Below are 17,813 nucleotides of genomic sequence, written 5' to 3'. Positions count from 1 at the left end.
AGGTAGAAAGGCTTTTGCCTGCAAGGTGTCCAAGTCTTGCCCCAATGAACGACAAGGTTTGAGATGGGACTAAATAGGATTTCTCGTAATTGACGAGAAATCCTAGAGAAATTAGAGTGTGTAGGGTCAAATTGAGGGACGACCGAGCGGCTTGCTGAGTTGGCGCCTGATTAACCAGTCGTCGAGACAGGGGTCAGACGTGAATACCTTCTTTCCCGAGAAAGCTGAGACAACCACGAGATATTTGGTAAAGACTCGTGGTGCCGATGCTAGGGCCAAATGTAGAAGCACGCGGTATAGATAGTGCTTTGGCCTACAGAAAAACCTGAGGTACTTGCGATGAGCTGGAGTTATCGCAATGTGTGTGTATGCGTCCTGAAGGTCCAGAGAGCAGAGCCAGTGTCCTCTTTGCAGAAGAGATAGAAGCGAGCCCAAGGTTACCATCTTGAACTTTTCTCGCTGTAGGTACTTGTTGAGAGCACGTAGGTCCAGAATTGGACAAACTTCCCCGGATTTTTGGGGATCAAAAAGTATCGGGAATAGAACCCTAGGCCTTGCTGCGAGAGAGGGATGGGTTCTATTGCTCTTAACTGGAGAAGAAGGGAAACCTCCTGCTCCAGAAGGACAGAATGGTTGGATACTCTCCATGCTTGCAGAGGTGGTGAGTCCGGTGGAAGAGCAAGAAAGTTTAGGTGGTAACCCTGACAATGATTACTAGCACCCATTGGTCTGTTGTGATTGACTGCCACATGCCATGAAAGTGGCACAATCGACCTCCCACTGGTATGCTTGGCAGAGAAATCAGGCTGCTGCTCTCCAATTGAAAGTCAAAAACCTGAAGAAGGCCCCGGCTGGGGAGCTGCTTGTGGCTTTTGCTTTCGGGCCTGGCGAGGCTGAGGTTTTTGAGAAGGCCTCGTAGTTCGGGACCTTGCTGGTGGAGGATAGTACTTCTTTGGACGGAAGAATGACTTTTAAGAGTCCTTCCTAAAGGTCTGTCTTGAGGGGAAGTCGGAAGTTATCGATGAGAGCTGTTTAAGGGTCTCATGATGGTCCTTTAATTCAGCCACTATTTGCTGGATCTGTTCACCGAACAGATTGTCTCCTACACATGGCAGGTCAGACAGCCTGTCTTGTACTTCTGGGCTAAAGTCAGAAGATTTGAGCCAGGCCCATCATCTTGCCGAAATGGCAGCTGCAGACACTCTAGTAGAGGTGTCGAAGATATCGTAAGCTGTTCTTATCTCATGCTTTCCTGCTTCAAACCCCTTGTTGACAAGGATTTGAAGCTGTTGTTGGAATTGGTCAGGCAGGGTTTCAGAGAAGTCCTGTATCTGCTTGAAAATGACCCTATAGTATTGGGTCATATACAGCTGGTAAGCAGCAATTCTGGAGATGAGCATGGCCCCTTGGATCACTCGTTGACCAATATTGTCTAGGAACTTGTGTTCCTTAACAGAGGCTTCGTCCTTTTTGCTTTCTTTTGAGCCGATTCCACCACCACTGAGTGGTGTTCTAGCTGAGATTTTTGAAAGCTGAGGGCTGATTGTACTAAATAGGTAGTGTCAGCTTTTCTATGGACTGGGGCAATGGATCTAGGGTTTTCCCAGTTCTTTTTGAGGAGGTCAAGAAGAACTTGATGAATGGGAATAGAAGTGATCACTTTAGGGGCATTCAGGAATTGGAGGAGCTCCATCATCTGGGGCCTATCATCCTGCTCCGTCTGAAGCTGAAAAGGGACCAACTCTGACATTTCCTTCACAAAATTAATGAAAGAAAGGTCCTCTGGAGGAGAATGCTTTCTACTTTCAGTAGGAGAGGGAGGTGAAGGTAAGTCATCGGTGTCTGTGGAAGTATCATCACCCCAGGTGTCATAAGGATCAACAAACTGACCTGTAGGACGAGAAGGGGGTTGGATACCCGAAGGTCCCGGCTGAGGCTCCAAGAAAATTGAAGGAATCGCCGGGGGCACCGTGGATGGCCTGAAAAGCATCGGTGCCGGTATCGAAGGCATTGATGGTGCCGATGTGCGTATCGCCCCCGATGAATGAATTGGTGGCGAGGGTCAAATTGGCATCGATGGCTGAGGCAGTACTCCCGAAGGAGGAATGCGGAACAGTGCTTCTCCTCCCGATGAAGCTGTCAACGGGGAGCACACCGGAGCCATCGGAGACCCGGGAATCACCGGTGGAAGGGCGGTCATGAGCGCCTCCATCCGGGATAGCAGCGGTGTCAGTGCTGCTGTCATCGGGTCGGTGACCGGTTCCACACTCGGTGCCGGTGTCGGAGGAACCTGGAGCCATTGCATCACCTTGTCAATGGCCTCCAGGACCAGCCGGCCCAGTTCTTCCCAAAGCCCTGGAGCAAGCAGCCCCGGCTCCGTGACGGAAGAGCGAGGCGGAGGCACAGTCGGAGGGACCACCTTTGCAGGCGGAATCGCGACTCCCAAACCCCGATCGGGTGAGGGTGGCCTCGATGTCCCGGTCGCAGGAATGGTCGGTGCCATTCCTGGACGGGGCTTCTTCGATGGTGGCTCGGATGGTGGCTCGGTCGATGATTTCGCTCCCACGACGGTCCAAGACTTTACGATGCCGATGTTTCTCCCTACGATCCCCTCGATCTTGAGGGGGGAGAAGAGAACGGGAGTTGATGGCTGTGAAGACATTGATGGTGGACGTCGATTGCGATGGACGGCGTCGGGGTGGTGTGAGCACAGAAGAGGAGTCCCATCTTCTCAATTCTGGCTTTGCGACCTTTTGGTGTCATGAGGGCACATTTGGTGCAAGTCAGGACATCATGCTCACGCTCCTAAACACATTACACAGACCCAATGAGGGTCTGTGATAGACATGGTACGAGTATAGTCTGGGCACCAACGAAACCCAGACGCCATGGCCATCGAAAAAAAATTGAGCCGTGGTGGCGGTAGACGGACAGTAGGCCGCGAGGGCCAACTCGAAGGTAATCAATGAAAGACAGTCAAAAAAACGTACCAGAGTGCCGTGGCCTGAGAAAAGTAGAGGAGGGGACCCCTGTGGGGCAATTTAAGTTAATTAACTCCATGAGGAAAATTCCTGTCAGGAATCTCTTCAGAGCTCCTAAATCGCGAGGCTACTGCTACACGGAAAAAAAGAAGACTGAAGGGTGCCCCTGCTGGCTGCAGGGTTAGTGCCATGCTGGGCTATGCCCAGTAGGGGCCAGTCAAAGTTCTGGAAACTTTGACAGAAGTTTTCCATGATTGGCTCCATCCTGATGATGTCACACCATATGTGAGGACTACCATCCTGCTTGTCCCTGTGAGAATCATTGTGAACATCCTGAAAGCCCAACTGGTTGTGGGGTCCTCAGAACAGGTTTTGGAATCCCTGGCCAGAAGTAGTCTCTAGACAGAGACAAATCTGTTGTAATGCTCTGCCTCTCTTTTGGATTAATTCTGGACTCTAATGCACTGGAATCCAGATCAAACTCATCTCTCTATAATACCATCCTTTTTGCTTCCATGGTTTCTTCCATGGTTCCATGAGTTGAAAACTGTTTATTTAAAGTTAGTGGAGGAAACTCTTCTTTCTCATAACCACAAAATATGAAAAGTGGATTCAAGAAGGAATATCATTAAAACAGATTATGCGGTCATAAGAGAACTGCAGACCTTTCATTCTAAAACACAAGAACTAAACTATATAGGCAAAATTAAAATGTGTTGAAATAAGATCCTAAAGAAAGGAAGAGTCAAGAACAGGCAAGTTGGCATTTTGAAGACTACAGCTGTACTAAAAATCAATTTCTATTTTACTCCCATTTAGGCTTTTTTTTTTTTTTTTTGTTTTTTAGGGGAGACTATGGTTTGGTGTAGTTTACTACTTTCAAAACAATTTCACAATAATATTGTTTTGGGAAGAATAAAGAAGCATAATTGTAATTTAACACAAAGCGTGGCAGCTTTTGCTTACAATGCTTATACTAATGTCGACTTGTTTTTTATTCTAAGATTCTTTACTTACAAATAAAGAATCAGAATAAAACACACATAAAACTGAAGGTCTGGTTTAATTTGGCCAGCAGTCACACAAACTGTAAAGTGTGATTACATATCTGTAAATGATGAATAATTTAAGGCTAGAAGAATATGTGAAATCCATAAACCTCTTACTGCAGGCATTCACATTCAGATGAGGCTATTTTCAAAACAGTACAGGTGAGTGCAGAGATTTTTTACACACAGGTTTTGCACCAATTAACTATGTACATAATTTCTCTTTGAAAATATACCACAGATTTTGCACCTACTTTTTCTGAGAGTAAGATTTCTGGCCAAACCTAGGTGCACTCATTGCCTCAGGAACACCTCCACAAAAATGTCAGTAAAAAAAAAGTAAGCGCGTTATAAAACACCTACTTCTACGCAACTACACTGTGGGCAATTTTCAAATAGCCCTTTTATCAGGAAAAATAGCCATTTACACAGGTAAACAGCTTTTGAAAATTGCCCTCAGAGTGTTCAATTGCAGAGTACATTTACTCTGTTACATTCATGGAACTCCTGAATATGGAACAAATATTCCAGAATTTGCAACCCTCTCACATAGCCAAAAGATGTTTTTTGCAACACTGAGCTATGAGATGACAAAAATACTCAGGAAAACTATGGATATGCTGAATATTTCTGAAGTATCATATGCCTTTAACAGCTTATGGATTATTAGACTCCTGAGCAGGATACCACATAAGTTACAGGAAAAGATAAACAAATACTATGCGGTACTTTCATAAATATATATATTTTCAAATTTCATACCTGTAGTTTCTGTGGTGTCAAGCACCATGAACTAATTTGTTGCTGTCCTGGAGGATGTGACACTGCATGGCCACTGCTCCAAGTATCTGAAGTATTCTGCACATGGAAAGAGCAAATGAGAAAGTATGAATAGCATAGGACTTTTCCTACTTTATAGTTGAAATTCAAAATTAAATGAGGACTTGGTAAAGATAAGATTTTAGTTTACTTTTAATCGCTGAATTTATATTTTAGCTTTAACTGTACAATTTTTTAAGAATGAAATGTCCCTCTTGGCATTAAAAGCCATTGAAGAAGACACAAACTCTACAAGCTGCCTATGTTGCAATTACTTTGTGATATCTTTCCTTTCCAGTTAAATTATTTCCTCATATTACCTGAGTCTTCCTTTTTACAAATTTCATATCAGTCCCCCCTCCTTTACCCTACAATGTTTGACTGGCACACTGTGTATGCCCAGCATGCCAGATCCCTGAAGCACAGGGTCTCCCTTCAGTCTCGTTGTCAGCAAAAAGTGGCGGAAGCGAAGAAAAGATAATAAAATGTTTCGGAACCAACTCCCGCGGGGTGGGAGGTGGTGGGGGTTCGTGAGGACTATACATCCTGCTGTCCTGGGATAACAACCTGTTACAGGTAAGCAACTCTGGCTTTCTCACAGGACAAGCAGGATGGTAGTCCTCAGATGTGGTTGATTACCAAGCTACATGTTGACTCCTATTTATTTGGACCAACAGCGTACAACTTGTGCAACAGGGCACAACTGGTGTGCTGTTGGAAAAATGAGGCAGCTCTGAAAATCACAGCAGATGGATGTGGGAAGGAGTTGGGATTAAACTTGAAATAAAGTTCTTCAAGACAGATTGGCCAAAGGCAGAGTCTTGACGTCCTTCCTTATCCAGGCAGTAATGTACTGCAAATGTGTGACAAGAGCTCCATGTTGCAGCTTTACAGATCTCAGCAATCGGTACTGAACGATAGTGTGCTACTGTAGGTTGCCATGGCTCTCACTGAGTGCGCCTTCACTTGTCCCTGGAGAGGAAGGCCCTGCTTCTGTCATAGCAGAATTTGATACAGTCTGCTAGCCAATTGGAGAGAGTGAGTTTGTTTGCCCACTGCAATTCCCGGTTTTGTTTTTATCGAAAGTAACAGAGTTGGGTGGATTTCCTATGGACTGCAGTGCGGTCTAGGTAAAATGCAAGTGCTCGTTTACAGTACAAGGTGAGTAAAACCCCCTCGCCCTGGAGGAGAGTGAGGCCTTGGGAAAAATGTGGGCAAGACTAAGACTGATCAAGTGAAATCAGTAACCACCCTGGGAAGGAATTTAGGGTGAGTACGGTGCACACTCGGTTATATAGGAACCTGGTTATAGTGGTGAGTATGTGACAAGTGTTTGTAACTCACTAACCCTTTGAGCAGATGTAATGGCTACTAGGAGAGAAGAGAACTTTCCATGTAAGAAAATTTAACATCACAGGAGTGCAAAGGTTCAAACGGGGAGGCACCATGAGCCTTGTAAGTACTAAATTTAGGTCCCATTCAGAGGACTGGTGGCCGTAGAGGGGGTTTGAGGTTGTAGAAGGGCCCCTCATAATACCTACTCACAAGGGTTGTACTGTTACCGGGGCATCCCCAACTCCTTTGTGGTACGCTGAGGATGGCATTCAGGTGTACCCTCCACTGAAGAAGTCTGGAGACCAGAGTCTGAAAGGTGCCAGTGATATTCTAATAGAGAAGGGGTGGTGCAGGAAAAAGGGTCGATACCTTGTTGCGTGCACTATATGGTAAATCTATTCCACTTAGAATGATAGGATTTTCATGTGGAAGGCTTTTCGTGAAGCTACAAGCACTTGAGAGACATCGGTTGAAAGGTTGAACGGTTTGCAGGATCAAGCTTTCAAACATCCAGTCTGTGAGGGATAGGGTCTGAAGGTTCGGATGGTTGTTGTAACATGCCTTGGTTCTGAATTATGAGTGTGGGTGCTACGCCCAGGTGATGGGGTTCTATGATCGAGGAGGTCGAGAAGAAGCACGGGAAACCATACTTGTCGAGGCTAATACGGGTATCATTGACCCCCTTGTCCTGTTGCAGCTTCACGAGAGTTCTGGCTATCAGCGGTTATCAGGGGATATGCATATAGGAGGCCTGTGTTCCAGGGGCGACGCGAAGGTGTCCATGGCTAACTTGTTGGGTTGTCTGTGCAGGGAGCAGAATTTGTCCACTTTGTGATTCAGTTTGGATGCAAAGAGGTCTATTGTTGGTTGACCCCCAGCATTGGAAGATTCTGGTTGCTACTTCAGGATCCAAGAGTCCATTCGTGGAGATGGTACTGTCGGCTGAGGCGATCTGCTAGTACATTCTGTATGCCTGCCCAGATAAGTGGCTCGGAGATGCATGGAGTGTGCAAGGACCCAGGCCCAGATCTGCACGGGCTCTTGGCAGAGGAGGATAAGAGCCTGTACTTCCCTGTTTGTTCAAATACCACATTGCAACTGTGTTGTCTGTTTGTATGAGAAAAGTCTTGTGTGAAAGGTAGTTCCTTGAACGCATAGCGTATAGCTCGAAGCTCTAGGAAGTTGATCTGGAATGTTGCTTCGAGCTGTGTGTCCAAGTACCTTGAGTTTGAAGGTTTGTTCACATGAGCCTCACCAACCCAAATTGGATGTGCTTGTGGTTAAAATTACTTGCAGAACTGGTTGCTGAAATGGTAGACCTCTAGCAAGTTGGCTTTGTTTGTCCACCAGAGAGCGATAAAACATAACTGGTGGGTTACTTGAATCTGGGATGGAAAGCGGTTGTTTGGCTTGGAGCCACTGAGATTTCAAAGTCCATTGAGTTATTCTCATGGCCAGCCTGGCCATAGGAGTGACGTGGACAGTGGAAGCCTCTGTGGCCTAGCCAATGTTAAGGAATTGATGGGCTGAGGCGGTTTTCTTTGTGCTGCAGAGAAGAAGAAGCTGGCTTTGGAGAGTGACTGCACTGGTTGTTGGGCAGGAAGGCCTTTGCCATCGTGTCCAAAATCTGCTCCGATGAAAGTAAGGAGGTGAGATGAGTTCAGGTGGGATTTTTGGTAATTGATGAGAAATCCCGAGTGTAGCAGATTGATAGTGAGCTTGAGAGAGTTGAGAGCTCCTTGTTTGGATTGGCTCTTGATTAGCTAGTCGTCCAGGTAAGGAAAGATTGGTATGCTTTTCTTGCGTAGATGGGCACACAGCCACTGCTCGGCCACTTTGTAATACACAGGGTGCCGAGGCAAGTCTGAAAGGCAGAAATCGTGTAACTGATAATGTTGATTGTCCCACCAAGAAACGCAGTATTTGCGGTGATGTGGGGAATATTGGAACGTGAGCATAAGCGTCTTGAAGATCCAGAGAACAGAGCCAACTATCTTTTCTGCAGAAGGGGGAATGCATGGTGCCCAAAGACACCATCCTGAACTCTTTTCTTTTTGTAGAAATTTGTTGAGATTGCGGAGGCCACTGATTCTTTGGAATTAGAAAGTAGGTGGGAGTAGAACCCTTGCCCTGCTGGCCCAGGGCACAGGCTCCACAGCTCTGGCACCCAGAAGGGTGGACAGTTCTCTCAGAAGACATGTGTGATCTTTTTGCATCCACGTGGATTGGGTGGTGAATCTGGGTGGTACCATGAGGAAGTTTAGATGGTATCCCTGGGTTATGATGGATATAACCCATTGGTCTGTGGTAATGTTGAGCCAGTTGGTTATGAAATGCGTGAATTTGACCTGCTACTGGAAGATGTGGATCTGGATTTTGTGGAGCGGCTGCTTGTTCTCTGGATAGTTTTCAAAATTCAGAGGCTTGGCTGTTTGCCGGTGGTTAGTGAGGCCTGGATGTCTTGGACTGTCAAGGATGTGCTCTCTGAGAGTTTGCCTAGTTGGGGTCTCACGTGAGATGCCGTGTGGGTAGTATCTGCTTGGGGTGATAAAATGGTTTTCTAGGGTCCCTTCTAGTGGATCTTCTTGCAGAAGAAGGGGCCTCGGTAATCATTGTTGACAATTGCGCCAGGGTCTTTTTATTGAGCCACTAGCGTCTTGTATCTTGTCCGCCGAATAGATTTTCACTGGTACATGGCAAATCGGCAAGTTCTGTCTTGGACTTCAGTCTCAGTCAGAGGCTTTTAGTCCAGGCCAACCTTCTGGAGCTGATTCCTGTCGCTGATAGACGAGAAGCTGTTTCAAAGGAATAAGTAAGCAGCACAAACCTCATGTTTACCAGCCTCAAGGCCTCTTTCTGTAGCAGCTTGGCGTTTGAGACTATCTTGCTGTTGTTGGGAAGTGAGGTCAGCTATTCACCTGAACCTGTTTCCAGAGATTTCTTTGATACTGTGTCATGTAAAGTGGTTTTGCAGCTATCGTACACTAGTATGACCCTTGAAATATCTTGCGACCCAAGACATCAAGGAATTTCTGGTCCTTGCCAAGAGGTGTGAAGAGTGTGCTCGCAGTCTTCTGGCCCTTCTTTTGCGCAGACTCAACTAACCACAGACCGATGATGGTAGTTGTGGTTTTTTGGAATCCAGGAATATGTTGGACCAGATAAGTTGCATCATGTCCTCTTATTCACTGGATGAACAGCCACGGATGCTCCCAGAGATGATGTGTTGCCAGATCCCACTAGCACTTCGTGTACAGGGATAGCCATGACCTTCTTTTGGAGCATCAACAAATTGGAGAACTTCCAATGTTCTATGGCGTGTGTCCCTCCTCTGTAATTAGATCAAAGGGAATTGTCTCTGGCATCCCCTAACAAAATTGGCAAAAGGAGAAATTCTTCTGGGGGAAAATTTTCTCCTTTTTTCCAGAGGAATTGGTTCTGATAAGATATCCTCCGTGGGATGTTTTGTCTGGGTTTTGTCAAACATCTTCCCATGTGTCAGAAAAGGTCTCTAGTCGAGATCCTGAAGGAGGGAAGAAAGTTGGTACGGTAGGACGTGTTGGCACCGATGGATCCTTTGATGGCCTCGATGGAAGATGCGATGGCACCGACGTAGGTTTCGGCGGCACCGGAGGCACCGATGGAAAACGAGGGCCTCTAAGTCTCGAGAGCCCTGATGGGCCAGGCATTGGTCACGGCATCGGTGAAAGGGGACTGGAATCCGTGCCTTCGTCGTCTAAGGACCCTGGAATGGGAATCGGGGCTTTCAGAGGCTTTGCGGGTTGCTTTGATATTGGTGGCCCTGGTTATGTTGGAAGGGCACCGATGAGTGTATCCAGTCTGGTTAGCAACGGCGCAAATATCGATGGCTCCGGTGTCTGTGCCGGTATTGGGGCCGGCATCGATGGCTGTAGGTCTCTGAGAGCATCGAGCACTGCCTGGTGGATAAAACTGTCCAGTTCCTCCTTGAAAGCTGGTGTAGATATTGCAGCTACAGGGGGTGGCAGGCTAGGCGCTACTGGCACCTCCAACAGGAAACTTGTGGGGGCCTCTAGTAACCACTCAAACGATATCGGTGGGATAGCCATTGGTTTTTCGGGTGGAACGGTGGAGGGTGGTTGTTAACGGCTCCGCTACCGTGTCCTATTCGCAGCGGTTCGATAGCCATCAAGGCTGGTGCGGTGTTGGCACCAGGAATAGACTTGCCGTCAGTGACGGTTGTATCCCCTCGGTGCTCGGTCTGGTCTTTCTCCAGCACTGAGGTAGCTACCTTACACGGAGTCTGTGACGGATGGTCACCGCTGCCCTGGTGCTCCCGGATGAGGTTTGATGACTAATTCTTCGCTGCTCCTGCCGGTGACGATTGGGTGGATGTCGATGGAGTCAGTTTAATTTTAAACAGGGTCTCCATCTTGTCGAGGTGAGCCCGCCTAAACCTTCGGAGCTCATTCTGGAACAACTTGAGCAGTGAGAAGAACGGTTGTGTGATGAGCAGAGGCACAGCACACAGAATCATGTGGGTCGATAATCGACATGGTATGGGGCACTCCGGACATTTTCTGAAACCTGTTGCCATAATGGCAGAGGTTGAGGCCCAAAAACAGTCGATGGCCTGTGGACACCGAAAAAAGGTGGGAGCGGGAACTGACCAGGGATAGCAAAGTTTACTCACCGAGCGATGAAAAACACTATTGCGATGGGAGACCCCTATGAGGGAACTTTTTAACAAAGTAATCTTCAAACTTTTTCAGTGAGGAAAATTGTGTGAGAAATTCTCAGAGCTTCTAACCGCGAGACAAACTGCAGCGTGGAAAAAAACAAAAAGAGACTGAAGGCTGCAGGGATCATGGCATGCTGGGCATGCTCAGTGTGCCAGTCAAAATTTCTAGAAACTTTGACAGAAAAGTTTGCAGTGATAGGGCTCAGTCCAGTGACATCACCCACATGTGAAGACTACCAGCCTGCTTGTCCTGGGAGAACCGGATGTGTGCATTGCACTGGGACATTTAAGATACATTCCTTGCTCTTTTGAACTTACAATCTAGTCAAGACAGACAACGCTCTCAAATACAAATAAGGATGCTTTAAATTAACAGAGAAGTCATGATTGGGAAAAAAAAACTAAACTGAGTGAATTAGAGGTGGGAATTATTAAGGAAGAGTAATTCTGAATAAATCTGCAAGGGTTGAGGCTACTTAAAAAGTATATATAAAAAAAGCAATGGGGTGGATACCTACAATTCTATATCCTTAATAAAAAAAATATGAATACTATATTCAATTCCCAAACTGAAATCTAAACTGATCACCATTTCCAGCTAAACTAATATAGTTCTCTGTAATTCTAAACAATCTACTAGAAACAAAAGAACAAGGGTTAAAATTCTGAAGTCTCAAAGTGAAGATAGGTGGGGTTTAACTCAGGGCAGGGACCACGCTATTTAAGTAGTCAAATATGCAAGAACTTTTGTATAGATCTCCCTAACAATTTGGTCTGTATTACAACTGGTTCAGAATGCAGTAGCAGACAACATATCTGACAGCAGTCATCGAAACCACATTTCTCTGGTCCTTAAGGCCCTCCCACTGGCTTCCTGTACAGCAGTGTGTGAAATTTAAGATTCTGATGTTTGTCTTTAAATTTACCAGGGTGACTGCACCAGCTATCTGAAATCTGCCCTTATGGAGTATGAGCCTTCCTGTCCCTCTCAGATTTTTAGGGAAAGCTATGTTATGTACTTCCTCAATTAAAAAGTTAGTTGATGGAATCTTGCAACAGACTTCCTTTATATGGGATCTTTTTGGAATGGCCTGTCACTAAAGTTCTGTTAAAAAAACAAAAACAAAAAACCCGCAAGACTTTCTACTTTTCATAAAAGCTTCGATCTCAAGTTCTTTGCTGATTTTATTTTTTGGATCATTTCTGAAGTTTTATCTATTTAGTTCTCCTAACTTGCTACCATTGTAATATTGATGGTTTTTGTTTTGCAATTCACTATAGCGGGGGTAGGCAACTCTGGTCCTGGAATGCTACAAACGGAATTGGTTTTCAGGATATCAACAATAAATATACATGAGATATTTGTATACAATGGAGGCAGTGTATACAAACATGTCATGAATATTCATTGTGGATGTCTTGAAAACCAGACCTGTTTGTGGCATTTTAGGACTGGAGTTACCTACCCCTGCACTATGGTCAAGCAATCTAGATTAGCAGACAATATACCAAATAAATAAAAATAAAATAGACCAAGTTACTAGAAAACATTTACTGCAAACTTCTTATGAAAGATCTGACACAAAATGCCCCTTGTTTTGATCTGTAGAGCTTATAGGTAACTAAATACTATCTGCACAATCCATGATAGATACAGGAACTTTATGCACAAATGGAAAATTAACATGCTCCACTGAACAGACTATGGAACATATGACTCAATGCCCAATTCATAAATATGAAGGAGATTGAGTGATCCTGATATAATTGTCTAGTTCCATTGCTTTAATGTGGGATTATAGTTGCTGCATTTACATCAACCATAAGAAAGAAGACAGCAAAAGATAAACACAGCACATCTCCAGCCAGTTCACACAAGGAGCGACATTTAGGTAGTTAATGGACAGATGTCCATGATAAATTGTTCACCAAAAGGTAAATGCTATGAATGAAAGTATGAAAGGCAATCTTTGTGTTTAGCTAGCTATCATGGTCTTTGTGTTGCTGAGAAAAATTTATTATATACAATTTCTGTTTTAGCAAGCAAGAATTCAAGCTTAGCCTAAGAAATGTAAGAACATAAGAACATAAGAAAATGCCATACTGGGTCAGACCAAGGGTCCATCAAGCCCAGCATCCTGTTTCCAACAGTGGCCAATCCAGGCCATAAGAACCTGGCATGTTACCCAAAACTAAGTCTATTCTATGTTACCATTGCTAATGGCAGTGGCTATTCTCTAAGTCAGGGGTCGGGAACCTTTTTGGCTGAGAGAGCCATGAACGCCACATATTTTAAAATGTAATTCTGTGAGAGCCATACTAACTACAAACCCCCCACCCTCCTGACCCCCCCCCCCAAGACCTACCAAATTAATTTACTACAACCCCCTACTCTCCTGACGCCCCCCCAAGACCTGCCAAATTACTTTGCCCTTACTATGTCAGAGGTAGCTCCTGTGACATAGTAAGGGCAAAGGGCCGTCGACGCCATTTTGACTACTGGCAGCCGACAGCCCAAGTCCAGGAGATCCCTCCGGACCGCTCCTGGACCCCCGCTGGACCACCAGGGACTTTTGGCAGGTCTTGGGGGGGTCAGGAGGGTGGGGGGTTGTAGTAAATTAATTTTGGAGGTCATGGGGGCGTCAGGAGGGTGGGGGGTTTTGTTAGATTTTTTACTTTTTTATTAAAGATTTGTCTGCGAGCCAGATGCAGCCATCAAAAAGAGCCACATCTGGCTCGCGAGCCATAGGTTCCTGACCCCTGCTCTAAGTGAACTTAATAGCAGGTAATGGACCTTCTCCTCCAAGAACTTATCCAATCCTTTTTTAAACACAGCTATACTAACTGCCACTAACCACATCCTCTGGCAACAAATTCCAGAGCTTTATGTGCGTTGAGTAAAAAGAACTTTCTCCGATTAGTTTTAAATGTGCCCCATGCTAACTTCATGGAGTGCCCCCTAGTCTTTCTACTATCCGAAAGAGTAATAACCGATTCACATCTACCCGTTCTAGACCTCTCATGATTTTAAACACCTCTATCATATCCCCCCTCAGTCGTCTCTTCTCCAAGCTGAAAAGTCCTAACCTCTTTAGTCTTTCCTCATAGGGGAGTTGTTCCATTCCCCTTATCATTTTGGTAGCCCTCTCTGTACCTTCTCCATCGCAATTATATCTTTTTTGAGATGCGGCGACCAGAATTGTACACAGTATTCAAGGTGCGGTCTCACCATGGAGCGATACAGAGGCATTATGACATTTTTCCGTTTTATTCACCATTCCCTTTCTAATAATTCCCAACATTCTGTTTGCTTTTTTGACTGCTGCAGCACACTGAACTGACGATTTCAATGTGTTATCAACTATGACACCTAGATCTCTTTCTTGGGTTGTAGCACCTAATATGGAACCCAACATTCTGTAATTATAGCATGGGTTATTTTTCCCTATATGCATCACCTTGCACTTATCCACATTAAATTTCATCTTGCCATTTGGATGCCCAATTTTCCAGTCTCACAAGGTCTTCCTGCAATTTATCACAATCTGCTTGTGATTTAACTACTCTGAACAATTTTGTGTCATCTGCAAATTTGATTATCTCACTCGTCGTATTTCTTTCCAGATCATTTATAAATATATTGAACAGTAAGGGTCCCAATACAGATCCCTGAGGCACTCCACTGTTCACTCCCTTCCACTGAGAAAAATTGCCCATTTAATCCTACTCTCTGTTTCCTGTCTTTTAGCCAGTTTGCAATCCATGTAAGAATAGTTAATGCATGGGTTTAGTGGCAAAGAAGAAGAATTCAATGTATTTATTGTAAGAAGTATTTCAGATTGGGCTACATCATCAAAATGTGACCATAGCACCAATTACAGGAAACTGAGTATGATAGAAATGTTGCATAGATTGAATTCATTTTTCTGTGATAGGAATAAAGCGTAAGATTCACAGAATGCAGAAGTTGAGTTGCTAGGTAAGAGATTTGTGGAAGATGATGGAGGCCTGTTTAAATTGTTTACAATGTAGAATAGTTCTTTGCAATTTTGCACTGAATTTTTAATGCGTGAAGTATTCTCTCTTTGCCAAGTTAGTCGTGGCTGTATACTGATTTAGTGCTTCTTTGTAAGTTATGGTTGGAGAGCTTTGGTTCCTTCTCCAATGATATTCTGTTTTTTGTAGCTTTTGCTTCTCAAGGGTTAATGCATGGGTATATCATCTAGCTTTATTAGATCAACTGATAGTATATAACTTTAAAGGGGCAAGTGAATCAGCTGCAGTTTTAATTAATGTATTCCTATTAATAACCGTATTTTCAATTGTGTCATCTGGAAAATTAGACATGGCGAGATCTATTTTTCCTCTGAATGCATTTGGATCAATATGAGCACGTTTGTAATAGTTTGCAATAGGTGGAGGGTTGAGTTGAGGAAGTTGAAGATGAAAAATAGGACAGTTTGAACTTAATAATGAAATGATCAGACCAAGGGATCAAATCAATAGGTCAGAGGCCTCTAATGAAAAATGGGAAAGATTGAGAAACAGTAGATCCAAGGTGTTTCCTGCTTTCTGGGTGGGAGTGGAGATTATCTGATCCCATCCACCAGAGTGGAGTAGCTCAAGGAGAATTATTCATGCTGCCGATTGTTGACGTGAAGATTAAAAACACCTATTGTTTTAATGGGGTCAATAGGTGCAGTAAAAAAGGCATTCAAATAGTGGAGAACTTTTATGACTAAGATGTCCAGGAGGAAAGTATACCAAGAAAATTAAAAAAAAAAGAATGTAATCTTTATTAAGTTTTAATCATTTAAATGAAATAACCAGGATATACGACATTTAAAGAAACCAAAATTAGGAAAAAAACAAAATTAGGAGAACAAAAATATTCAAAATACTGCAAACAACAATATCTACCCTAATGCCATACTGAGAACCCACCAAGTCTGAACTTTAGGAGATCAACAGATTTTATTAGCTAAGAAAGTCTCCAATTGTATCTGTCCTGTTGAAAATTAAACATACATTTATATGGATATTATAGGAAAAAAGAAGCTCCCAAGGAAATAACACGTGGTTTCAAATAAAGAAAAGCCCTCTCTCCTAACCTGTGTCTCCCACAAGACATCTGGGAAAACTTGAACTTGACCACAGAACAATTTCCCTCTAGATTTAAAATACTGCTGAAGAGGGGACTGACCTGTACTGGAGGAGGCAAGGTTTGAGAGCCAGCTGAGGAGGCTAATTCCACCGCTAGAGAGGTCCATTGTGAGCGGACCCCGGAATCCCCGGTGAGAAGAGGCGGCGGGACGTCACTTCCTCCCCACCGAACTCCTGCCTATAAAATCCGGCGTGCAGCGGCGAGTGACGGGACTGACCTGTACTGGAGGATGGCAAGGTTTGAGAGCCAGCTGAGGAGGCTAATTTCACCGCTAGAGAGGTCCATTGTGAGCGGACCCCGGAATCCCCGGTGAGAAGAGGGGCGTGACGTCACTTCCTCCCCACCGAACTCCTGCCTATAAAATCCGGCATGCAGCGGCGAGTGACGGGACTGACCTGTACTGGAGGAGGCAAGGTTTTGAGAGCCAGCCTGAGGAGGCTAATTCCACAGCTAGAGAGGTCCATTGTGAGCGGACCCCGGAATCCCCGGTGAGAAGGAGGGGCGTGACGTCACTTCCTCCCCACCGAACTCCTGCCTATAAAATCCGGCGTGCAGCGGCGAGTGACGGGACTGACCTGTACTGGAGGAGGCAAGGTTTGAGAGCCAGCTGAGGAGGCTAATTCCACCGCTAGAGAGGTCCATTGTGAGCGGACCCCGGAATCCCCGGTGAGAAGGAGGGGCGTGACGTCACTTCCTCCCCACCGAACTCCTGCCTATAAAATCCGGCGTGCAGCGGCGAGTGACGGGACTGACCTGTACTGGAGGAGGCAAGGTTTGAGAGCCAGCTGAGGAGGCTAATTCCACCGCTAGAGAGGTCCATTGTGAGCGGACCCCGGAATCCCTGGTGAGAAGGAGGGGCGTGACGTCACTTCCTCCCCACCGAACTCCTGCCTATAAAATCCGGCGCGCAGCCGACGCCGGCTCGCGCGGCTTGGCAAAGAAATTGCTCCACAGCTGTAAATTTCTTTTCTTTTAACATCTGAATTAAGATACCATCTCCCCCGAAGCACCAGTCCTCACTGAGAGCCCATTGGAAATAATAGAAAGAAGTCGGTAAGCGGAACCTTACTACTTTGTTTTGTGACTTATTTCCTTTTTACATTATGCCTCATTCAAAGAGAAAGGGGAAGGTGAGGGAGGGTACCTCGACCCCACGTATACCTTCCCCTGCTCAAACAAAGATTAAGGAATTCTTTGCCGCGGTGGGGGATACCCCTGGAGAGTCGGCTGGGTTTTGGCTTTGGAGCAATACCCAAACCCCTTCGACGAAATATCCTTGAGCCCAGGGGCCCCTGAGACCCCCCCTCCCCCGGTCCATAATAAACCACTTGATTCTACAGCCTCCATGCGACCAGAGATGTCACAATTGGAGGAGGTGTTCGAGGCAGAAACAGTGGATGTAAAAGATGGACAGAGTCAAGGCGAGAAAGTTTTAATCGCCTTGAAAGAATTAAACATCGGGACATTAAGTGGGCCTGGCAATTTGAAGCCATCCTCCACAGCGGGGGATATCACATCAGATAAGGGTTGTTTAGGAGATGTTTCCTCAAGATCTATGTTTAAAATACCTGAGGTAACACTGTTAGAGAAACCAGAAGTTGTAACTTTAGATGTTTTATGGAATGCTGTGTCGGTATTTGAAAAAACAATGATTTCCTTAACTCAAGCCTTTCGAGGCTTTCAAGATCAAAATGCAATAGTCAATCCAGTAGTACTATCTAATTCTAATAAGTTACAAGAACTGG

At 45.1% G+C, this 17,813-nt stretch overlaps 1 protein-coding gene across 1 annotated transcript in view; it reads right to left on the bottom strand.

Moving 5' to 3' along the window:
- Positions 1-17,813, bottom strand: part of LOC115092515 (lysine-specific demethylase 6A-like) — a 716,945-nt gene that overhangs the window by 225,003 nt on the left and 474,129 nt on the right. Inside the window, 1 exon segment of the mRNA XM_029603412.1 lies at positions 4,793-4,888. Within this exon segment, the coding sequence (XP_029459272.1) occupies positions 4,793-4,888 (96 nt within the window).

Source organism: Rhinatrema bivittatum, chromosome 5, assembly GCF_901001135.1.
Source record: "Rhinatrema bivittatum chromosome 5, aRhiBiv1.1, whole genome shotgun sequence".
Lineage (NCBI taxonomy): Eukaryota > Metazoa > Chordata > Amphibia > Gymnophiona > Rhinatrematidae > Rhinatrema > Rhinatrema bivittatum.
The sequence above is the reverse complement of the archived record's forward strand: the minus strand, read 5'-3'. Positions and strand labels throughout refer to the sequence as shown.